Source organism: Artemia sp. Qi Xiang Cuo, chromosome 1 (genome assembly GCF_049724085.1).
Source record: "Artemia sp. Qi Xiang Cuo chromosome 1, ASM4972408v1, whole genome shotgun sequence".
NCBI lineage: Eukaryota > Metazoa > Arthropoda > Branchiopoda > Anostraca > Artemiidae > Artemia > Artemia sp. Qi Xiang Cuo.
Genome location: NC_142794.1, coordinates 35,424,193 through 35,449,109, shown reverse-complemented (window position 1 = coordinate 35,449,109; position 24,917 = coordinate 35,424,193). Strand labels below are relative to the sequence as shown.

General features: G+C 35.3%; 1 protein-coding gene across 2 annotated transcripts in view; it reads left to right on the top strand.

Annotated features, from left to right (window-relative positions):
* LOC148956240 (galactosylgalactosylxylosylprotein 3-beta-glucuronosyltransferase P-like) overlaps positions 1–24,917 on the top strand; it is a 171,083-nt gene that overhangs the window by 114,399 nt on the left and 31,767 nt on the right. For both annotated transcript variants that reach the window (XM_089094683.1, XM_089094675.1), the window contains one exon: positions 11,319–11,495. In XM_089094683.1, the coding sequence (XP_088950809.1) occupies positions 11,319–11,495 (177 nt within the window). The remainder of the gene's footprint in view (positions 1–11,318; positions 11,496–24,917) is intronic.

Below are 24,917 nucleotides of genomic sequence, written 5' to 3'. Positions count from 1 at the left end.
TTATTTGAAAAACGATAAGTTTTTTTCAGTTGAAATTAAGGAGCAACATAAAAAAATGAAACAAACAGAAATTATTCTGTACACGAGGAAGGCAGCCCCCTCATTTGCGGAATAGTTTTTGTTCGTATTTAAGTTTCAATGTGGCTCCTTACTTTCAGTTGAAACCGCTTGCGTTATTTATTTTAATACTACTAACAAATCGCTGCAGCACCAAGCCGCTTGAGTTTAATAAAATTTAGTAGACCAAAGTAGCCCCTAATCTTGGTTGTATGCTGGTTGTTGTTGTTTTGTTGTTGATGCCAGCATCTCAATAAATTGGATGTCCAACGACCAGTGGAGATTTTCAGGGAAAAGGGATGAGCTGGATGGCATGAATTTTCAGGACTTTCTGCCTCAATAGGCCATGTAGATGAAGTGTGAATATTCTGCAAAGTAAACTGCACGCAAGCCAAGAAAGAAGTGAGATCACTCCCCTGGATCTGACACTGCCACTAACGAATATAATCAACAAGCAAGTAAACTCGGGTAGTCCCCCAACTGTTTTAAGACTTCCCCTTAAAGATCTTTCTTATGTTCTGAAAAATTTCGTTTATAGTATTTTTTTTATGTGTTTGTTTTAGTTAAAATCTTAGAAGTTTATCTTAGTTAAAATTTAGTCGTAAATCATTAGTCTTTTTTTTATTTTTTTAATAAAGCCTTGAAACCTAGCACATGTATCTTGTTTATAATCAAGCAAAGCAGAAATGTCAATAGGCCTGCGGTGATCTAATCTTACAGCCTAAGCAAATAAAAACAATAAAAATTTACTAATTAAAATATACGAATATCCTTGTTTGCGAATAAGCCATGCTTAGCCTACATCTGTATTACATTCTCTTCTTCCGAAAAATAGTGACTGCAAAGAATTATTCCTAGTCTTCACATAAACTATTGTACTCAAAAAGGGATAACCGAAACTGAATAGCGCTAAGCTGTTCAGTTTTAAACATAGCCTATATCTATATTACATTCTCCTCTTCCCAAAAATAGTGACTGCAAAGAATTATTCCTAGTCTTCACATAAACTGTTTTGCTCAAAAGGAGATAACCGAAACTGAATAGCGCTAAGCTGTTCAGTTTTAAACATAGCCTATATCTGTATTACATTTTCTTCTTCCGAAAAATAGTGACTGCAAAGAATTATTCCTAGTCTTCACATAAACTATTGCACTCACAAAGGGATAACCTAAATTGAATAGCGCTAAGCTGTTCAGTTTTAAACATAGCCTATATCCGTATCAAATTATCTTCTTCCGAAAAATAGTGACTGCAAAGAATTATTCCTAGTCTTCGCATAAACTATTGCACTCACAAAGGGATAACCTAAACTGAATAGCGCCAAGCTGTTCAGTTTTAAACATAGCCTATATCTGCATTACATTCTCTTCTTCCAAAAAAAAGTGACTGCAAAGAATTATTCCTAGTCTTCCCATAAACTATTGTACTCAAAAAGAGATAACCGAAACTGAATAGCGCTAAGCTGTTAAGTTTTAAACAATGATGTTGAAATTCAAACATCGGGATAATACGTAAAAGGTTATGGGTGTATAGGCTACTGAGCTAGGGAGAGAACCTTGACTAAGGTGAATTTTTTTTAAGCTAATAGGGTACTTTCCCATTATATGGGCCTTTCTAAAAAGTCAAGTTTGGTTGATGCTAATGAAATAAAATAAAATAGGATGAATATATAATAGCTTATAAACAAATTTGGGCTATATATTTGCACATTAGAGGGGGTGGGGGTGTGGGGGTAAAGCATTGCACATATTAAATACATAACCTAACCTAGGTACCTCCCCCCTAAACCCCAAAAAACAACCGTTTAAATATCGTATACGCAATGAAAACCACGCTGTACATTCCATTACTATATAGCGGTGTCTTGACTTAACCCGTCAAAAACGGGTTTTTCGTGACTGGTTTCCTTGTAAAGGCCCATATAATGGGAAAGTGCCGCTAATAGTCTCTATTTTCACAAATAAATTTAAAGGATCCATTTCGATTTTGTGGGAAGGGGTGGAGCCGAAATTGCATAGGTAGTCTCTATACAGTAGGCTCCAACGCTTCCTAGGCCACCATATTGAGTATATCCACTAAAACTTTAGTTAACTATAGTATGTTTGTAACATAAGAAAAAATCCCTTTTTGCGGACAAGGCATGTGACGTATTATATCATATGCAGAGATACGAAAACTTTTCACTTGTTCCGGTCGTGAGAATATCAGATATTTATTTATATCCATTTGTTTCCAAGCCCATAAGATTCAAACGGTGTGTTTACAGAAATACCTGACATACGCCCACCCGTCACTCACCTGTTCATAGACATCCATCCGGAAATAGGCTAGGATAACCTCACGTAGTTCACAGGTTTTCTAGCTTGGTTCCTAGACACAATTTTCGTTATATTGAACAGCAATTTCATATATGACAGCTTGCAGGATGATAATAATCGTTTGTCTGTTTTATACATATTAATTTATTTTAATGTTTTACAAAAAAAAAATTTGAAAGAAAAGTAAAGAGCGGTAGCAAAACTTAAAACGAACAGGAACACAACCATGGAATGAGTCAGACTATTAACAGACAGGGTACTCCTGTATTATTCAGAACACACTCGAGAAGTGAATTTAGGTTAATCCGAATGAAATATACCAAAAAATGATGAAAACGTAATAGTTTAGTTTACTTGATAATATAATTTAGGCTATATATTTGCACATTAAGGGGGGTGAGGAGGGTAAAGTAGCCTAACCTAATCTAACCTTGACCCTACCCTCCCTAATGTGCAAATATATATCCCAAATTATGCATGTCATTCTGTCACCCGTCATTTGTCTTTGTGGCTATGACACCGGTTTTCTTAGATCTTACCTTCAGCAAACTTCTCTAGTGTGTTCTGAATAATGCATGAGCGCCACAGACAGAACTTGTTATGAATGAGTAAATTAAATCTAAAACGAGCAGAGATCAAAATGAATACGGTGAAGTGCCAAATATAGACATGCTGCCAGGATTCCATTTCGGGGGAAGGTGTTTGGTCCATCTTAAGAGGGAACAGAAATGCCTTTTGAAATATAAACCCATTGTCTAAAATAATAAGCATTCCCGTAACGTTAGAGCTTGTGATAGTCTTTTGAAAATAAATATTATCTTATTACGTTTTCAAAACTCTGTGCAGGATTGAACCAGAAAGGTACCTAGGAAGCTCTCAAACCAACCCCTGAATCTTGTAGTTGAAAAATTTACAATTGATGTTTTGAAAATCACTCTCGCAATAAGATTCCCGATGCTCGTACCAGGATTTTATTTCCTCTGATATTTCTTGAATTATGAATGAATATCTTCACGTTTAAAATCTCAAATGAAAAAAATGGATTGTTGAACGTACGTAGAATTCTCACTGTCTAAAACCTCCTTTAAATTCACTTATTTTAAAAAGGAGTTCCCCACTCTCCATTATCTGGTGTACACTTTGGAGATGGCAGTTCCAGCTGTTCCAACATCGTAGTAAACTTCCACAACACCGTGTTTCCTCAGGCTGGGTTTTCCATGCTTCTGCCATGCATGAGACGCGTCATATGGCGTAGGTAACTTGTAAAACGTACAGCCCCTTGACAACAAGTAAAGAAATGTTAGCAAATAACTACTTTACTACCTTTAATGTCACGACACGAAACATTGAAATTTTTCATGTTATTATGGTGTAATTAGTAGCATCATGTCATTAAGAAGGAGGGCATGTCATAAAATAATAAAATATCAACTTATTTTATAAAATTTTTTCAACTTATTAATAGTCTATTTTGTAAATTGTTTGAAATGACGAAAATGTAAATTTATTTTCTTAAGTTAATTATATAGTAACCTATATGTTTGCATTCTAAGACACTAGCGATATTGTTTCACGTTCATAGCAAAAGAACTATTGGATAGTTTTCTAAGATCTAATTGAGGATGCCCGATAACCTAACGGGAAAATTTGTAGTTTGGACCTCAGTTTTAGCAATGGGTATCTATGTTTATTTTTGTCTCTTTTTCCAGTTTTCTTCTAAAATCTCTTTTGTTTTTATTTTATTAGCTACAATCACGAGACACACAGATTTGTTTTTCTAAACTGCAAGACTATACCCTGCTCACAGTCAGTGAAATAGAAGATAATCCCCTAAGGTCCATTGGGGATCTTTCTACCATGAAAATTTATACATTAGACTTCTCTGAATTTTGACTATAGATACCAATGGGTATTTTTTCTCCTTCTCCATTTTTCAGTCATATTTTCTTTTTATCGAACTGTCATTGTTGCAGCAACATTCCGTGGTAACGAACTGAGCGACTCGACCCAATAGCAGGCTAAAAAACAGAATTTTGATAGCAACAGATACATCAGAAAAATTAGCTTTTTATAATTATCCCAAATATATTAGATTCATTAAGTTTAATATTATCCATCGGAAGTGAAGGGCCTGGGAAAGTTTCCCTTATACTAATAGACTTACACTTTTTGGATACCTTCCCTCTATAAAGGCCGTTTATTATTATCAAACTGCATGCATATATACAGATGTAAAGGTAAAACTCCTTCATGATATTAAACATCATCAACGAGAAATTAAGCATCAAACTTTCCTTCTCTTTAATATCCTCCAAGCCCCTAAGTCTCTTTACTCTGGCGGTATTTGACCTGCTATTTCAAAGATACCATCTTTTTCTATTGTTTTCTGCATGGATTTCAATGACTTGACATAAAACAACAAAAGTCTGCAGGTTATGCAGATAACTAAATAAACAGTCGCGTGTCAGGTAACAACTTTTTATACCAGCGTGTCGTTGTTCTACGAGTTCCATTCCCTTCGAAGTAGGGCGGGTCTGCAAATTTCCTGACTATTATTTTGCTACATTGCTTGTTTGATCAATCAGACTTTCTAAACATGAAAGGCTGAACTTTCCTGGGATATTTCCAAATGATGGTCTTTCCAGACAATACTAAAGAATTTATTGATTCTTTAAAAGGTTTAATGACATGTCATTTCTGACACTTGACTTCTGCATTTAGATAGGGGATTCTGAATATCTTAGGAAGAAATCGTATATTAATGTATTTGAGGTACAAATTCCAAGGAAACAAAAGTTCAAAAAGAACTTTTCCCAACTGTTTAAATTGACTAACTGAAAGAGAAGGCTGTCAAAAGCGAAATAAAGGAAAGTATACAGAAGCTAATTTTTCTTATCGAAAACCGAGCTTTAAAAATAACGTAAAATTTTAGGGATTATACAAAAATAGAGTAAAACTAATAGTAGAGTGACGGGTCTGGTTGTCCTCCAAACAATTTTTACCCTTAAAATGAGCACTAGAACTTTTAAGTTTCTACGGCATTCCTTCTATATCAAGCGGTAAAGGGAAAAAAATAAGCAAAAAATTATTACTTGGGAGGTACTTTGCTCTTTAATCGGTCAACATTAGTGCCTTAGTTCTAATTATTGTTCAAGAAGATGTCCAAAACAGACACAAAGTCTAGAAATAAATTCGCAAGAAGACGCATAGGTCAAATTTGTTTATAATTGTCTCACACATGATAATCCTTACTATCATCTTCGTATGACTGGCCTAACGAGTAATAGGTTTTTAGCTTACATATGCATCAGTGTATACAACGCTTCATTTTAACAAAAAGTCTTTAGAGGTAAGACATCTTAGGCCTTATCTGGAAGAAAGCAATAAAAAAAACATTTTATCTGATTTTTTTCAGTGACTCGTAACCCTGCTATAAACCCCATTTTCTTCTTTTTCAAAAAATTGCAGACTGGTTCCAGGACCCCCCCCCCCTAGAGTTGCTGACAGATCACCAAGGGGTCCATGATTAAGGCTTTTAATGTAAATTTTAAAACACTTTCTTCCCAGATACACTTTCTTCTCAGAATAAGTGAACAAATCTATTACGAAAATTCAGTTAATAAATTGAATTCACCTCAAACTACCTGGAATTTAATTGAAGGAAAAATTGGAACTAATAATAAAACAACACAACCAGAATTGATCATAAATGAAAGTGATACTGAGCTGAAAGAAAAAGGTAGTATTGTTTAATATTTCTGTGACTATTTTTCCAATATTAGCTCACATATTACACCTGATTCTCCAGAATGTCCACCTCATTTATCTAAAAGATATCTTTCACCATCTCAAAATTCTAGTACATCTAATGCTTGTGTTACCCCTGATGAACTTCAGAGTATAACACTGAAGTTAAAGAGGGGAAATTCCTTAGGTTTAGACGAATTATCTACAAATATTTTTAATAATATCGTTAGTGTAATTTCTGTTCCATTGCTTCATATTTTTAATGCATCCATACTTGGGATATTCCCAGAAATCTGGAAAGTTACCCGAGTCCTTCCAATCTTAAAAAAGGAGATAAGGCAGACCCAAGTAATTAACGGTCAATAGCGATTCCTTCCCCTTTATCTAAGGTATTAGAAAAATTAATTAAAAAGTAAATTGTTTTACATTTTGATAAAATAAAGTTTTCTCTGGTCATTCACCTGAACAAGCCATTTCTGCTTTTTACTGAGTATTAATGATTCTGTTCTTGATAAAATCAAGTTTCTGCTCTTTTTTTTACATAAAGAGGGTATTTGACAAGATAAAACACACAATCCTGCTTGAAAAAATTAATAATGCAGGAATCAGAGGTAAAGGACTTGAATTATTAAGATCTTACTTGTACGGTCGAAAAATTCATGTGCATGTAAATGGTCACGTACCAGGTCCTCGGTCTCTTCAACATCTATCAGAAACCCAAACCTTCTTTTTATTTCTTGATGCACTTAATCTTAAACAATTAAAAGAAATACAAACTGCAATGTGGTTTTTTGACATTCATTCGCCAAAAAACAATTTTCATGATATGGCTGTGGCCAGTGTTTCTGTTTTTCCTTTCCATGTTCGTTTCAAGAAGCTTTATCTTTCTCTACTCAACTCAGAAAGGGATAGATCAAACAGTTCGTGGTAACGAGCTGTAAGTAAGGAGCGACCAGGCTCAATGGTAACCGAAACTCTAGAAAATGGAATTTTGATACCTATAGATACATCAAAAGAATCAGATTTTAATGCTGATTTCAAAAAGGGGGAAAGACCCCCTAAAATTTATAGAATCTTAATGAAAATCACACCATCATATTCAGCGTATTAGAGAATTCTATTATAAGAGGTTTCAAGCTCCTATCTACTAAAATGTGGAATTTTGCATTTTTTGCCAGAAGAAAGATCACGGATGCGTGTTTATTTGTTTTTTTGTTGTTTTTTTTTTCCCAGAGATGATCGTATCAACCCGGTGGTCCTAGAACATCTTTTGAGGGCTCATTGGAACTGAAATTAAAAGTTATAGTGCCCTTTTTAAGTGACCAAAAAATGGAGGGTAACCAGGCCCCCTCCCACGCTCATTTCTTTCCCCAAAGTCACCCGATCAAAATTTTGAGATAGCCATTTTGTTCAGCATGGTCGAAAATATGATGAATATGTCTTTTAGGATGACGTAATCCCCCGAAATCCTCGGGGGGAGGGCTGAAAATTATGACCTTTACCCACTGTTTACGTATAGCATTGGTTAATGAGAAATACAAAGACATATTCAGGGGAGAGTTTTTCTGGTGGTGGGTCGAGGTTTACATTGAGGGATATTCCAAAGGAGGAAATTTTCATGGTGAACGAGAAATTTTTGCGAATGGGGCACCGGACTTCCCAGCATTATTGAAAAAAAGATCAGAAATCAAATTAAAAAAAAAAACAAGTTTTTCAACTGAAAGTAAGCAGCAACATCAAAACTTAAAACGAACAGAAAATATTCCGTATATGATTGGGTTCACCCCCTAGTCAATATCTCGCTCTTTAAGCCAAAGATTTTTTAGTACTTTCATAAGACCTATTTATTCTAATTAACGGCCTTTGTAATTAAGCGGTCATTTTTTAAGAATTGGAACAAAATTCGAACTTTAGCTTAAAGAGCAAAGTAATGACTAGGGGGTGAACCCCCTAATATACTTATTAAAAATATATGAATATAGAATTTCGTTACGTAAGTTAATTGGTAAGTTTCGTATATTTATTACTAATAAAAACGTTCGTAAATAAAATTAAACAACTTTCGAGAAAACCATTTAACCAAATAAAAGTAAAATTAATATGCAAATTTTTGTTTTAATTATTCATGTACGGTGAGCCAAAATCAAAACCTGCATTAATTCAAAAACTTTCAAAAATTAAATATAAAAACAAGCTTTTTTAACTGAAAGTAAGGAACGACGTTAAAACTTAAAACAAACAGAAAATATTCCGTATATGAAAGGGTCTGTCCCCTCTTCAACGCCTTGCTCTTTACGCTGAAGTTTGACTTTCTCACAGCTCTATTTTTTTTAAACAATAAAAAACTTTAGCGTAAAGAGCGAGGCGTTGAGGAGGGGACAGCCCCTTTCATATACGGAGTAATTTCTGTTCGTTTTAAGTTTTAACGTCGTTCCTTACTTTCAGTGAAAAAAACTTTTTTTTTTAATTTTCATTAAGGCACCAGATCCCCTATATTGCAAATGAATTTAACCTGGCCGAAGTATTTCCGAAGAATTGTTTATCAATAAAAAAATGTGTTTTGAAGATTATTCTTTGTCGGGATGTTGGAACTTGCGAAGGCCAGATTCATGTTTAATCTTGGTTTAGTTAAAACTCTTGCTGGGTTTGGCTTTACTCTTTTTATCCCTTCTTTTGTTTCCTTTTTTGCCTTTTGCTGCTTTGCTTTCTTGATCTGTGGTATTTTGTGTGAAAATGTACTACCTTGAAGTGTTAATTTTATCTTTATGTTCAATGTATTAAACTAGCACATCGAACTCTTCTCTCGGTTAGCTAAAGTAGGAAAAATAAGTATAACTCTTGAGTTAATAAAGGTTTACCGTGCCTTACCTTACCTTCCAGTTTTCCATGACGTGAGTCTGCGAAAGATTTTTTGAGACAAATTCTGGTGTTTCCCAGGAGGGGAGAAACTATGTGGGACACCTGTCCCCCGAAGAAATTAAAACACATCCAAAGGATACAAAATTTTGTAAAAATTAGTACAAAAAATAGTACGTTCCGGACAAAACTAACCAACCAGGAAAAAACAGCTTCCGGTACTTCCGCTCAGATATTAGCCAAAAAGAAAAAAAAGGATTCGCAAGATTGTAAAGCAAATCTAGTTTTTAATAATTCCCCAAATACAAAAAATGTCTTTTAACCGCACCTGATGCCATTTCTTCAAGGAGAAATTTTCTACGACCTGGCAACGGCGAATAGCTACAATTCGAACATATTACTTTGTACCAGAAGCATTCACGGGGCATTCTTACTTTGAACTCCCACCCGAAAACGTGAAAACTTACATAAAAATTAAAGCTTTCGATTACGCATTGGCTAAAAAAAAGGTCATGGATCACCCTTGAAGTCCCCCCCCCCCAAAAAAAAAAATGGCAAGTTCCCGACTAAAATATCTATTACGACCCTGTATAAAGTAAATAGAAAACTGTATAGTGCCTCAAGAGTCTAAAGTTAAAAAACCTTTCTAGACAGCTATTGTCTTATGTGAATGTTTATTTAATTGATTATTCCAAACGCAATTTTTGCCAGATATCTAATGAAGTAACGATCTTTCTACTCTTGTTAATTAGCTACATCACAAAACATGTCTCTCAATACAAACGAGAGAAGAATTTTAAAAGGGTGAAAACTATCTGGTCGTTTGATTTTCTTCTTCTTCAAGTTGGTTATTATAACAGCTAACAACAATGGATTTTCCGCTCACGACGTTTTAAATCCAAAAATACGTAATCAGTCCAAGAATACGCAAACATTACACAGTAACCACTTTTGCCAACTGAAGTCAAATAAGGTGAAGAATCAAACAATAGATACACCAAAAGAATTGTTTGTTTTTTTATCCTGAGTCCAAATACATACGATTCCTTAAGTTTAGTGATACCCATTACATCAAAGGCTGCTTCCGTGGGAAAGTTTGCCTTATTTTTGAAAAAGGGGGGAAACAACCGCAAACAGTCAAGCAATGTTAATGACAGTCGAATCATGAGATTCAGCGTATCAGAGATTCCTACTGCAGAGGTGTCAAGCTCCTATCTAGAAAATCGTGGGGTTTTGTATTTTTGTCTGAAGAAAGATCACGGATGTGTGTTTATTTCTTGTTGTTGTTTTTTTTTTTTTTTTTTTTTTTCAGGGAAAGTAATATCGAACCAATGGTCCTAGAAGATTAGAAGAGAACTTTTTCGAGCGAAAATAAGAAGTTTTAGTGCCCTTTTTAAGTAACCAAAAAGATTAGAAGAAAACTAGCCCCCTCACACGCCCTTCTTTTCCCCAATGAGATCCGATCAAAATTTTTAGATAGACATTTGATTCTACATAGCTTAAAAGCCCAATAACTATGCCTTTGCGAATAAAAGATCTAAAGCCGAACTGGCCAGCCATGACAAAACAAAGGAAAGAATCTGAAAAAGACATACGGATCTATGGCCAGAACAGGAAAACGAAGAGAACAAAAATCGAAGGAATATTTCGCGCTTATAAAACAAGGTGTCTTCAGTGTAGAATAAAATAAAAAAAAACTAAAATCTAAAATTAAAGTAATATACATAAAAAGTATATATAAAACTAAAACAGACTAAGTAATATATATATATATATATATATATATATATATATATATATATATATATATATATATATATATATATATATATATATATATATATATATATATATATATATATATATATATATATATATATATATATATATATATATATATATATATATATGCAATTACTATATACAATTATACTATACTATGTATATATATATATATACATATACATATATATATATATATATATATATATATATATATATATATATATATATATATATATATATATATATATATATATATATATATATATATATATATATGTGTGTGTGTGTGTGTGTGTATGTGTGTATTTGTGTGTTTCAAAGGATTTGATTTCAGGCATGTATGCAGATTTTGTTTGGGGTGGATGGCTTTGGAACGGGGGCAAGTTTTCATTCAAATTTGCAAATCATGTAAAATTAATGAAAATTATATCAATTTTCAATGTACTACAATATAGAAAATTGTGTACTGAAATAGCAGAAAATGTTACTTCTTTCTATGTAGGGCCTCTTTGTTACATATTTTACTTTACCTATTATTAAAATGTGATTTTATAGATACGAAAAGTAAAGAAGGTCGGCATGTGGCCTGTCGGCCTAGTCACAAAATTTGGTCTAAGTTCTCCAGTCGTTAAGAACGGGAAAATAGTTGGATTTTACGATGGATGGATAGGTAACCGAAAATTTCCTGTTGATATGGCGTCCTTCGGAGTTAATCTTAGCTATTTGAGCAAGGTACGTTAAACTTATATTTTAATCATTTTAAATAGTGGGCCTCTAACCTATTGGGCACCCTAAATAAATTATTTCCCTTTAGTCAGGAATCTTCAACCTTTTACATTTTATTACCCATATAGGAAAAGATACTCGGTTCTCAGACATTTTAAATCCATTTACATAACTCTCCTCAGTATTTTTATGTTTTAATAATTGTCTCCTTTTTGAAACACCCACGCTCTCCAGTAAATAATTTATAATAGTTCATATTAGTCTTCATGAACGTAAAGTAGTGGAATTACTAAAAACAAAAAACTAGTATGGCCCACTTCAATTACTAAAAAGGGCCCCCTACAATTACTAAGAACTAAAAACTAGTAACTTATATGGCCCACTACAATTACAAAAAATGGCCACTACAATTGCTAAGAACTAAAAACTAGTAACTTATATGGCCCACTACAATTACTAAAAATGGCCACTGCAATTTCTAAAAACTAAAAACTAGTAACTTATATGGCTTACTACAAGCCAAGCTTCTTGGGCCAAGTAACCTTTTTATGTTTGTAATTGTTTTGTTTTTCTTTGTTAATATTAATAAATAATTGATTTAGTCATGATATAATCTCTTCTAAATGTTTAGGATGTCTTTAATTTTTGAAGATCTCTACTACAAGCCGACGAAATTTGTTATTCTTTTTTTTTAGATTATAGGGACAAATATGGCCATTTTCACGGTAGGTGACTACGAAGAAAGCCAATTCTGTTCTTTTTTTTCAAACATTAGAAAAAGAAATCGCAATAAAATACGTAGCTTTCAGTAATTAATATCATTATATATCAAATATTCAGTTTAATTTTATTAGTTCTTTCCAAGACTGTTCAAGACAAATATAGTTTCACTGCAAACAAGAGTTTGGATACTGCCCCCTTCCTTAGCTGTAAAAGTCTAAAACCTACTCCGTCATTGGCTCTTCACTGAAAACGAATTATATTACAAATATTTTCTTTTCCATTATTGAAAATAAAGATACAAATTACGGTAAAATAAAATCTTGAACTGATGATCATTCAGCAATTGATACCGTTATATGTAACACATTAAGTTTGATTTTATTCGTACTTTCCAAGACTGTTCAAGACACACATAGTTTACAGCAAAGCGACCATGACGGAATAGGTTTTAAGCTTTTATAGGCAGAGGAGGAGACTAAGCCCAAACTCTCGTTTGTAGTGATTTTTCTTCGTTTCAAGCTTATTTGCATATTCAATTTAAGTTTGACTTGTTATAAGATTTATTTATTTGTACTAGCACTAATTGTATGTTTGTTTGTTATGATAGTTTACCTGTTATCTGTTAATTTTGTGTATAACTGGTTCATCGATAGTAACACCTGGTAAATTATTCATTTACATTAATACTTGTTGTACGTTTTCTGATATGATTGTTTATTTAATTTATGGTCGTTTTGGGTTTCATTTATACATTAATAGTAATTATTTGAAAAAAAAACTATGTTTTCTAAAGAGTTAAAGAGGCTGAGACAAACGTTCAAACCTTAACACATACAGGGATTAGGAGGTACAGTTGGGGGGCTGTCGCCCCACTAACCCCCCGCTTTTGTAGCCTCTTTTGTCAAGGTTTTTTAAGTCCTGTAGCCTGCAATCAGTTGGTCGTACCAAGTTCATCACATTATAGCTAGTTATCGGTTAGGGAAAAATCTCCTGTAAAAAATCCAGCAAACAGGCTCAGAACTGTTTCTAATCAAACAGATGCAATAGGATGTTCTTATGGTAAAAAATTCAAGCAGACTTCGTTCGTGTTGCAAAGCATTTCTTTGCAAGGGAAAAAGCAGGGGTTGAGGGGGGCGGAAGACCCCCAAAATAAAAACCTTAATAAAAGAGGCTGCAAAAGCGCGAGGTTTGGGGGGCGGCAGCCCTCCATCTGTACCTCCTAATCCCTGTACGTTTTAAGGTTCGAACTTATGACTCAGCCTCTTTAACTCTTTAGAAAACGTAGTTTTTTTCAAAATATTTCTGCACATTTTTGTACAGTTTACTACTTATTATTGCTTGACCAACTGTTAGCTGATTGTGTCAGGAGTTAAAGTGGGGGGGCTGCCAAACCCCCCCCCCCAAACCCCCCGATTTTGAAGATTCTTTTGTTAAGGCTTTTAATTCCTGAATACTCAAATAAAATGCACAGTAAGATTTTCTTTTTTCAACTTTTCTTCGAGCTTGCGGGTATACTGCATGTTATCAAAGCAGTGGAGACTTACCTGTAAGCTGAAGGCCGACTGCGATATTTTTCAGGAGACGCCTGTTGAGCCGATGTGTTTAATATATTCGATTTAAAAAAGAAACTGAATTTCTTTTTCAAACTTTAAATTTAAGAGATACTACTTTAAATTCCATATATATAAAAATTACTTCTACGGGGTATCGAACCTGGGTCTTCCGCATGACAGGCAGCAATAGTGACCACTGTACCATCAGACACTGTTGACGATTTATGTTTAGTCTCTGCAATCTATTTTCGACGCAAGCAAATAGAAAGTAAGATTTTCGTTTTTCGACAAAAAAAAACTTCTGGGAAAGAGCTGGAATTTTTGGAAGCTTGCAGTCGATCTTATCAGGTTAAGAGCACTATTTTGATCTAATTTAATAATGAAATACAATGCTTTTAGGAATTTCAAAAATTAACATGGGCTCTTATAGGAAAACGAGGTTTTTCGTAATTGTAAATTCGGGGGATAATTTTTTCGGTCTGAAAATATCAAAAGGCCCTAACAGGTCGAATTCCGCTTCGAATGAGTCCTCATTCACCCGGATCCGTTGCCAACTGTAGCCTGTAGGCGTGGCTAAAAAAAAAATAATTTGATGAACATAAAGTGGCTATATTTGGTTTTTGGAAAACAGGGAAGGAGTGATCGGATTGAGCTGAAATTTTGAGGATAAGCTCCCAGGCCCTAGGAAAGCTTATCCTCTAAATTTCAATCCGATCGGACAACGTTAAAGGGGGGATGTGCTGGGAGGGTCGAAACTTCTAGCCCACTTTCCCCCATGAAGACAACGTCAGAGGGGGTGAAATTTTGCATGCTTCTCAGTGTAAGTTTGAGCTACAAAATGCAATAATCACCGTCTCTCTGCGACCGCTAAGACTGGAAATCACTTAACATTGTGGTGCATCGCCTCTTTAAAGAGGCACAAGTGTACCTCCTTGATTTTTTGTCGTTTCTAGTTTGAATTTTAAAAGGTATTCATATCTGCTGATCTTAAGTTTAATACGGCCTTTACTTTTCTTTTAGAACTTCTTTGTCGGAATGTTTTTTAAATTAATTGTTGTTCGTTTTGATTGCGAAAAATTTCAAGTTCTTAGAAAATGCCTTATTTCAAAGTCAATTTTTTTTTAACATCAAACTTTCATCAAAGTATCAAAACTAGTATCAAAGTACCAAAGTATCAAAGTAAAGAAAGCATCTAACTAAACAAGGTATCAAAGTAAAAAAAAGAGTATCAAAGTAATAATAAGTAAGTTCCGGAACTCAGAGCCATTTCCACGGAGCTGGGGGTGGGGGGGGGTCGGATTCAAACCTGGAAACATATTCATTTAGCCTTTGAACTATTTAAAAAAAAAACCAGTTATATTAAAATATTCACCGGATGCCCTTTGAAAACTTTTAACTCTTAAAAAAGAACTAAAAGTTTTAATTTCCAATCAAGTGAGCCCCCTCAAAACTTAAATAACCACCCCTTCAACAAAAAACTCATATTCTAATAATGAACGTTTTACATGAGTTACGATCCTTTCCCTGGGGGCTATGGAGGATTTCTCAACCCTAAAGTTATAACAGTCTGAATCTAGGACTATTTTTAACAAAACGGCTATTTCTAAATTTTTATAAGATACTTTTGGGGGGAAAGGCACAAGGGGGTGGGAGCTTGTTATTTTTTTATCATATGTCATATGGACTCCGAAGTTTTGTCATTTGATCGTTGGATTTTTTCAAACATAATGGCTATCTCAAAATTTTGATCGGATGCATTTGGTGAAAATCCGGTGGGGGGGGGTGTCCGCCAATCACTTTTGATGACTCTTAAATAGGTAAATAGAAATTTCTGATGCTTATACGACCACCCCCTACAAAAAAAACCTTGTCTGCCCCCGGGGCATAACTTACAACGATTCCCCCGGACTCGGGGGGGGCTCTGCTGACCCCTGAGTTTTTTTATTTGATCTTTAAACTATTTTGAACAAAATATCTATCTCAGAATCTTCATTGGATGTATTTGGGGGAATGCAGTGATTGAATCTCGAAAAGCGGCTAATTGTTATCTAAATTGATGGAAGAGCGTGGTTTCTCATTGACTTTACAATATTTAAACTGTTGTTTTTTGGGGTTTAGGGGGAGAAAAAGGTACCTAGGTTAGGTTAGCGTAGGTTCGGTTACGTATTTAATATACGCAATGCTTTACCCCCCCCCCCCACCCCCTAATGTCCAAATATATATCCCAAATTTGTTTATAAACTATTTTATTTCATTAGCATTAGTCAAACTTGACTTTTTAGAAGTGCCCATATAATGGGAAAGTACCGGCAACGCTATAGCGTTGCCTCTGATTCTAACGCTCTTCTTAGTTGTTTAGATTTCTTATTAAAAGTGTAAATTACGATTTGGGAAGCGACGCGATTGGAGATTTTCAGGTACTGTTCTGTAATATCCTAACAGAAAAATAATAATAGATTCTTTTCATCTAAAAATCCAGCACCAAGTCCTACACTTTCGCTGGATTATTGTTACGTAAATTCCTCACATTATCCAACCAATTATCCTAGTCGGAATAAAAAAAAAAAATTCTACAACCTATCTAGTCCAGGATACAACGTGGAGCTTTTTGACCTGCTCATATCTACTTGTGCCGGCATTCGTCAAACCAATGCGGCAAGCTCCCAGAAACATAGTAGGGGATGGATTACCTGCAAAAGGAAACATCCCGTCCTGAATACTTGAGGAGCAACTTCGTAAAACGCTGCATTTGGAATGGTATTTGATGTATCTTAGCCTGAAAACCTTTTTTTAATACCTTTAGAAAAAAGAAAAAAACTCTATGGAGAAAATCTGGTGGACTAGAAACTTATCGGACCCTAAGTTTTTAGTAGCCTGGCGACATAAATTTTGTCAAAAAAAATATATGAGGTAGGATAAAGAGGTGTGAGATTAGAGGTATGATTCCTGTTCCAAACTGCAATTATTTTTCATCATTGTCTCTGGTTCTGACAACTAGTACTTATAATTTGATATCAATAACTAAATCTAAAATTATTGTAATCGAAATTTGATCGTTCCTCCAACAAGTTGAGCGTGTCCGAAAGATCCTGTTCGCAAAAAATCTGCTTAGAACTTACATCCATAAGTCCTTGAGCCAATTCAAACCAAACCCACAACACGCCCATAAATCGGAAACCACAAGCCCAAACTGGGCGAAACTTTTTTTTTAATAATTTTGTTTGATTTTAATTAATAAGGTTTATTGTTGCTTTTTATTAAACATTACTATTTTCAAAGAACATTCTGCCCTTTTTTCTTTTGATACCTTTGTGCTAAAAGTAAAGGTCTAAAAAATTAATACATAAACAAAACAATTTGAAAGATATGTGTTGAGGTTAAAATTGAGGTTGATGTTAAATTGTGGCTGAGATTAAAAGAAAGTACTGATTAAAAGTCACTGCCTGTAAGGATAATGAAATTAAAAGCGTTGCTTAAATCATGATGATAAACACATTGTTAAAATTCATGCAAATTTGGCTTGATTATTCATTTAAATTTTTATTCATTTTGGTTTCCTTTATTTGTCCCAAGTAATATATGTTATTTAAAGTTTGCTTTAATAATTAAATATAATCTCTGTTGGTTTTATGTTTTATTTAGCCACTCATAGCAGCTTGTATTCATTCTGCGTTTTGAATGATTAAAAGGATGTTTTCTCCAGATCTTAGGTTTTAATTTTGTTCTTTATTTTTACGTGAACAACATTCTTTCTTGGATCTTTTTTTAATAATTATGTTTGATTTTAATTAATATATTTTGTATGTGCTAAAAACTGGGGTATTAGTAGTTTTTCATAGATTCAGTCCAAGCAAATAAAGTCTCGGGTTGCAACGTGAACGTTAGGGAAGTTTAGATATTTAGTTCAAAATGTTACGTCAGGCATAGTTTTTTTTGCAATAATATTTTATTAATGATATTTTTAATATAAAATTCCGGGTCGATCGGCGATTTTCAAAAATGATAGAAAATTTAAATAATTTTTGGTTTTTCATTCTTGGTTTTCGGTCTTTTATTCCCTGTAAGTTTCAAGCAAATCAAAGAAAAGTAAAATTCGTTGTCGTTTTTTGGGCGTGAGAAATCAATAAGACCAAATTGTTTTGTCTCCAGTGAGATGTCCATGGCCTTGAAATATATGCCCTGTAAGCTTAAGTCCAGTCTGAGAAAATCAAATTGTTGCCCATTTTTAGCCGTGACAAAAAAAAACAAGTTGTTGCATCTTTATTAAGATTTTTTTTTTTTGGCCCAATTTACATGTTTAGTAATTTTAAGTCGATCAAACGAAATTGGATGGATCGACAAATAAATCAAGACAATCAAATTGAGTTTCAATTTTGTTTATCTTTACCCAGATCCACTTAGCCTAAAGATTGGTGGATGCAATATCAAGCCGATTGGAGTCAATAAAATTGTTGTGTCCGCTTCAGGGTCATATCAAAGGTTTTTTCTTTAGGGGGGGGGGGTGAGGGGGTAAAAATAACTTTTAAAGACGCATAAAAAAAAATTATATTCATTTGTGTTACGTCTTTACGTCTCGGATCCTCGCAGATCAACTGGAAGAAAACCAAGGTTATACTCCTTGAGCCCCCAACGTCCTGTTCTACTCTAAAGAAAATAAACATTGGGAGCCACCAAGTAGATGTGGTTGAAGCCTTCACTTACCAGGGATCTATTTTGTCGAGGGATGGCTCAATCACAAAAGAGATTACATCTCGAATAGCCAAAGCGTCGGAAATTGTCGGGAGGCCGGGGTGCATCAGGTGAAAGCCAAACATAAGACGCCATTCCAAAATACACATTTACAATACGTCTGTCAGCGTCGTGCTGCTGTATGGAGATGGAGCGGACATATCGCGAGCTGCAAATCTATCCTAAGCGCCGTCGATGTCGCACAGACGGAGCATTTTCGAAGGATCAAAGGACTTCACTGGACTGACTTTGTTAGCAACCAGACCCTCCTGTCACGCACTGCACAAACTTCTTTCTCGATGCAGCTTGACCAGCGTACTATTCGGTGCTACAGCCACCTCCTTCGTATGTCAGGCAATGCCCCAGCACGGGTCGCATTCGACTTCGACCCCACCCTGCACGGATGGAAGTAACCCACAGGAGGCCCCTCTACCAAGTAGAAAGACAAAGCCAATGAATTCCTTGCCAAAGCCCACATCCCAGTGGAAGAAGCTGCAAGCCTAGCAAGCGATAGATCAATCTGGAGGCGCCTAGTCTCGTCGTTCTCTACGCCGAACCCTCGGCAGGAGCCTAAGTCAATTAAGGCCTAAGTCCGCTAAAAATGGGTCATAAAACTTTGTCTTCCAATCAGCTTGAAATCTCTATAAGCAATTCTGTGTGCTAAAGCGTCCTCTAACCCCCCCCCCCCTAAATATAGAAAAATAATATTAATTCGCCCATAAATGGAACCAAAACATTTTGATTCCCGAAAAAATATTGTTTTCTCATGGGCTTTAAAGTTATATCTGCTTTCGCACATGAAGTATTGCCGAAGTGAGATTGACGTTAGCATCGGGTGCTGCATCAAGTGTTTTTCTCAATATGAAATTGGACGGTGCAAGTCCCTGAACAAAGGTGAACCCAATACACATAAAAAGGGTAGGCTACTTGAATTACGATATTTGGTCAGCCTAGCCCAAAAGACCAAATGATTCGTGTGAAAAAAAAAATACTCGTATGATAGCGTTGTTTTAGCAAAAACAATTTTCGGAAGCTCTTTTTTATTAAGCCCAAAAGCGGACCCGTATCCAGGGGGGTTAGGGGGTTTCAACTCCTCCCCGCGCCCGAAATATTACGTCTTACGTCCCTGGATACGTGTCCAGCGTATAAGTTTCAAGCCATTCACTTCGCCCAGTTTGGGCCCTAATTTTGGACAGTGCAGTATTTCTTTCAAACTTTTTTTTTTTTAATTGGAGTCTTGCATTTTTTTTAACGTTTTTTTTAAGATATTCATGTTGTGTGTTTGCTTTTAATTGGCTCAAGGACTTATGGACTTAAGTTCTAAGCCGATTGGAGAAAACAAATTTTTTAGCCAATTTTAGCCGACCCTTGCCCCCTATAATCTTTTTTAACGCTAGAGTTCCCTCGGGAAAGGATTTAAACTGATGGCAGTTTCCTGCTGTTCGAAATAAGACACTCTTTTGAGTGCAGCAATACTTTGAAAATATAAATTCTACATTCGGGTCCCTTGACCGGGTCCAATTTACTTACGGATATAATTTTCAAGCATATCAGAAAACTAAATTTTTGGTCTATAATCAGGCAGCTCGTGTCCCCAGCCTAAACATGTGTGTGTACTTGGCTGGTAGGGTTTCCTTGGCAAGGGGAACAGCGAATTCTAGCCACTGGGAAAAAACGTTATTCTGGCCCTTTTTTGGGACCCAGCTTCGGCCGAACGAATATTTCGTTTTTTGCATTAGGTTCCCCTGGTTTAAGTATTTACTAAGAATAATGCTAAACTGATCGTTAAAAAGTTATTTTTTCTCAATTTTGGGGACTCAAGTCTTAACACCTGGACTGCACGGGTTTTTCCCTCTATAAAAGCATATTTCTTAAACCTCTTGACTGTTTTGATCAAAATGGATAGCTCAAATTTTAATCCGATATCTTGGGGCGGATTGTTGTTGAGGATGTCCGGGGGTAAAAAGGGTACGGGAAGGGGACAGGTTGCCCTCTAGTTATTTTTGTTCACCCAAAATGGCACTGTAATTATCTATTTCCAATTGAATGAGGTTTCTCCAAAGTTTCCACGAAGATTTCTTCAATATGCAATAGCTCGGGGAAAACAAATGACACACAATAGATACAAATGTGTCTAGGCAAGCGCGTTGACTATGATCTGCGATCTGCACAATAAGTGATCTGCACCTATTATGATCTGCACAATAAGTTTTACAGTGCTTTAAAAAAGTTTCTAACTCCAATTCAACGGCCTTTATGTTTCAGCAATTATTCTTAAAGAATTTTGACAAAAAGTCAAACTTTGGCGTAAAGTGCGAGGGAATGAGGAGGTGGCCTCCTCATGTACGGATTAATGTATGTTCTTTTGCAGTTTTAATCTATCTCCATGCTTTCAGTGGGGAAAAACATATTTTTGTATTTAATTAGCAAAATAAGGCAACTTTTAGGAATGGGGTGATGAGACAAAATTATCCCTTAGTGGATGGGGCTACAAGTCCAATAGAATTACGACGTTCGCAAAAAAAAAACAAAAAAAAACGCTGGAGGGTCTTGGTGACTTTTTTTTCTTTCTTTTTTTTGGACGCGAGCACCCGTCTTAACTTTTACCAGTTCGTCATATTCTTTGGTTTCCTGCAATTTATCACGTTTCCCCCATAATTCACATATCAGGGGACCGAGGTTCACTCGGTGAAGTGAATTGTATACATAAAAATGGAGTCCTGTATATCTACCCCCGCGGAAATGCTTAGACCTCATACCCTTATTCACATAAGAAAAAACTTTTTTGTGTAATTTTCCTTGATTTATCTTTTTTAATAAAGATGCAAAAGGAAAGGTGTTTGATATTTTCCCCTTCCAATTGTCATAGTTGGCCAAGCGGAGAGGCTAGGAGACTTTTTTCTAATTCTGGAGTTCTTATAAGTGCCTTGAAGTTTTACAAACGACAAAAATAGAACCAAACCCAAAATAAAAAACTCTCATGTTTGTAGAAAGACCTATATTGAAAATAAAGAGTCCTAAGATATATTATGGAATAGCTTATCTTGTATACAGAAATCATAATTTCCATAATAATCGCTTGCTGTCCAGTGTTGCCAACACTTTGTGATAAAATGTACCAGTTTTCTGACCAAAATTGTACCACAAGAGATTAATTTTGTACCATCTGAACAGTGGGTTGAAAATTCGCCGCTCGCGTCGCTTTGCGACGCTCGTCGGTAGTTATGTTTAATTGAATCGCTGAAAACTGAGAAAAACTTCTAGGGCAAGAGCAGGAAAAATAAACCCAAGGCAGTAACCACCTCATAACCTGAAATATGAAGAATGCTTCTATAGACTTTTTCAGCTTAATAAAATAGCAGTCTCAAACGGCTAAAAGCATTTTAGAAGGGAGTTTCAGTAAGATTTTCTAAAAGCGTTCTCGAAGCTGATTGTTGGGGTTAATCCTTTCTTTCGACATTTTAGGCATTAAGGCGAATAATGGATAAAGTAAGAAGGCCAATAACGTAGAATCAACAACTTACAATCCAATCAATCAATCAATCAATTTTTATTCAATTAATAAACACGACAAAATACACTTCAATATAAACTCCCCCGTAAGGCTCTATGGCCAGGAAAAAACAGGGGAGAAACAAAAATGAAACAAATACAAGTATTTTAAATATAATGCATTGCATTTAAACCTTTCAAAGACTAAACACACACACACACACAAAACAAAACAGAAAGAGAAAAAAAAATAATTAAAGACCCAAACAAAAAGCGATTTTATGAGACCCCCCCCCCCCCCCAAAAAAAAAAAGGATGTAGGACAATACAATAAAATAAACCAAATTCCAAATATATATTTGAAACCAAACCACAAAAAAAAAATATTATACAAACTCAAAACCCCTCACAACAAATGTTTCCAATCCACCTGTACGATGAGTAACGAGCACCAGAAGCTACAAATAAAACATCAGCAACCATGCCATGAAAGTGGCTAACACCACAGATCTCCATGGATCCACGGACTAGGCTACCCACCGGCGAGTTACGCGTTGGTCATATAATTCACCGGTCATTTTACACAAGTTCTTGGTCGATTCTACTAATCAGAACTGAATTTATTTAACAGAAGTATTTCGACAATATTGCAAAAGAAATCAGGTTAAACCGTACAAAGGTAATAAAACTTTAACATTAAAAAAAAAGAGGGACATTTGTGCTAGTTGGTTATTTTCCCTGCTGTTTCTTCTTGTAGTCCAGCTTTTTCATATCCCCTTCCACAGTTTTCCACTTTGGATGCAGAACCGTTTTCAAGGGTGGTTTCCAATTCTTTTAACGATCCTTTTTGCACGGAGAAGACCGTTCAAGGTGGGGAAACCCAGACGATTTCTAATGCTGTTTTATTCAAATTGACAGCTGAGAAAGTTCTCTCAGCAGCAGCGGAAGCGTGTGTGAGAACAAGTAGGCTTAAAGTAAAACGCCCGAGCAGAAGAAAACGCTTTGACCCATTAACATCCTTTTGCCTGTAAACCCGAGTCCAGAAAACGGCTGGATCTGAGTCAATCGAAGCGCCAAGCTCAGAGAAAAGAGTAATCTCTTCCACTCTTGGACGATATCTTCCAGGTCGTTGTCACTCTTTAAATTCGGAAACTGAGCCAGAAGTGGTGCCAGGTTTGGCAGATTTTACTCTACTCCCATAGCATAGCATAGATGAAGCCTATCGAAGTTTCTTGCCGATAAATACCTGGAGCTGAAAAAATGTTTTCTAATCTCATCACAGAGCACAATACAAAATTTCCTACGCTCTTTCCTAAATTCAAATGCAGCAGATAGAGACACCTCTTCTTTGGCAAAAGTCGCTTCCACTCGACCCCCAAATTCCACGTCCTTGACATCGGCGTAGTAGTTGGTGTCATGTAGGTTTATGACGCTGAAATCACTTTCTTCGGTATGACTAGACAACACAAACTGGAATTCTATTGTCTTGTACACTTCAGAAAAACCGTGATATTTATTTCAAAAAAATCGCTATCACAAGCCCACAAAGGGCCGAATTCGGACTTTGGAGTCGACAATATAAATGGTTACACTAAAAATGCAAAGAACAACAACGAAATAGAGAAAACCATAATGAACATAATTTAAAAGTCAATAATTAAAACTGTAAAAAGTCAATTACAAAATTAAAAAAATAAAAATTGGTCAAACTAAACTAAGAGCGAGACATAAATGCATTAAAAAGTGGTAAACACTGGTCAAACTAAACTTAGAGTGAGACATAAATATATTTAAATTAAAAGGGATACTAAGAAAATGTCAACAATTCAACTATAGTAAATCAATAAAAGAGTTAAAAACAATAAAAACTGGTCAAGAAAGGGGGGGGGGCAGCAAAAGAGCGCAAGAACCCGGGCAGTACCATCAGCTAATAAACAAAAAAGAGGGGGAAAAAAAGAAACTATTGAGACATTTTATTAATTTTCTATCTAATAAAGGGGATAAAAATTCTTTTGTATCTGGAAGTAAAGCAGTGAACGGAGGACAAAACAGGAATGGGCTCGGAAACAGCTCGAGTTGGCCGTAATATAGATGAGGAGTGACATTTAGGGAAAATATTTGCGTCGGAGGGTTTGTTATGGCATTTTTTGCAAAACGGAGGGACATCGAAACCCTCTTTTGCTCCAGGGTTTTCAGACTAGCTTATTTAGAAGCAGAGAGTATGGCACCTTGCCTTCTTTGAAAATTATTCGCAAGGCTCTTTTTTGAATTGATTCAATTTTTTCCGATTCTTCGCGAGAGATATCAGGGTGCCAAACTGGACAAGCATACTCTAGATGCTGGTGGATAAAAGACGTAAATCTGTAAGTAGTGGGAAGGGGGGACGCTAAATTGATTTAGAACCTTATAGAGGGCGATAGACGCACAATCTATATTGACGATATCTATAATGGGACTTTTTAGCTTCAGATTTAAAAGAATTATAACGCCGAGTATTTTAAATGTGGAACTGAAAATTTTATAAAGGATAGAAGAAAGAAAACAGGGTGAGGATTTGAGGAAACAAATGGGCATTATCATGGACTTAGAGGGGTTTACTGTCATGTCTAAGTCTAAGGCCTCGTCTCCAATTTCATTGAGGATACTCTTAGGGTCGCTTATTAAATTTCTGAAGCAAGTTTCAACACCCGTTAGGTCATCAACAAATTTCCATCGGTCAGGAAATTCCTTTGCGAGGCTGTTGATCATTACTGAAAAAAGGGACCTAGGAGAGTACCTTGGGGTATGCCGTTGTGGACAGGGAGAGCATTTGAATAATGATTTTGGTATTTGACAACTTGCGATCTATTTGTTAAGGAGGCAACTAATTTCACCAGTAAGGGATCAATATTGACCTCGTTGACAAGTTTCTCAATTAAATTATTGTGGTTAA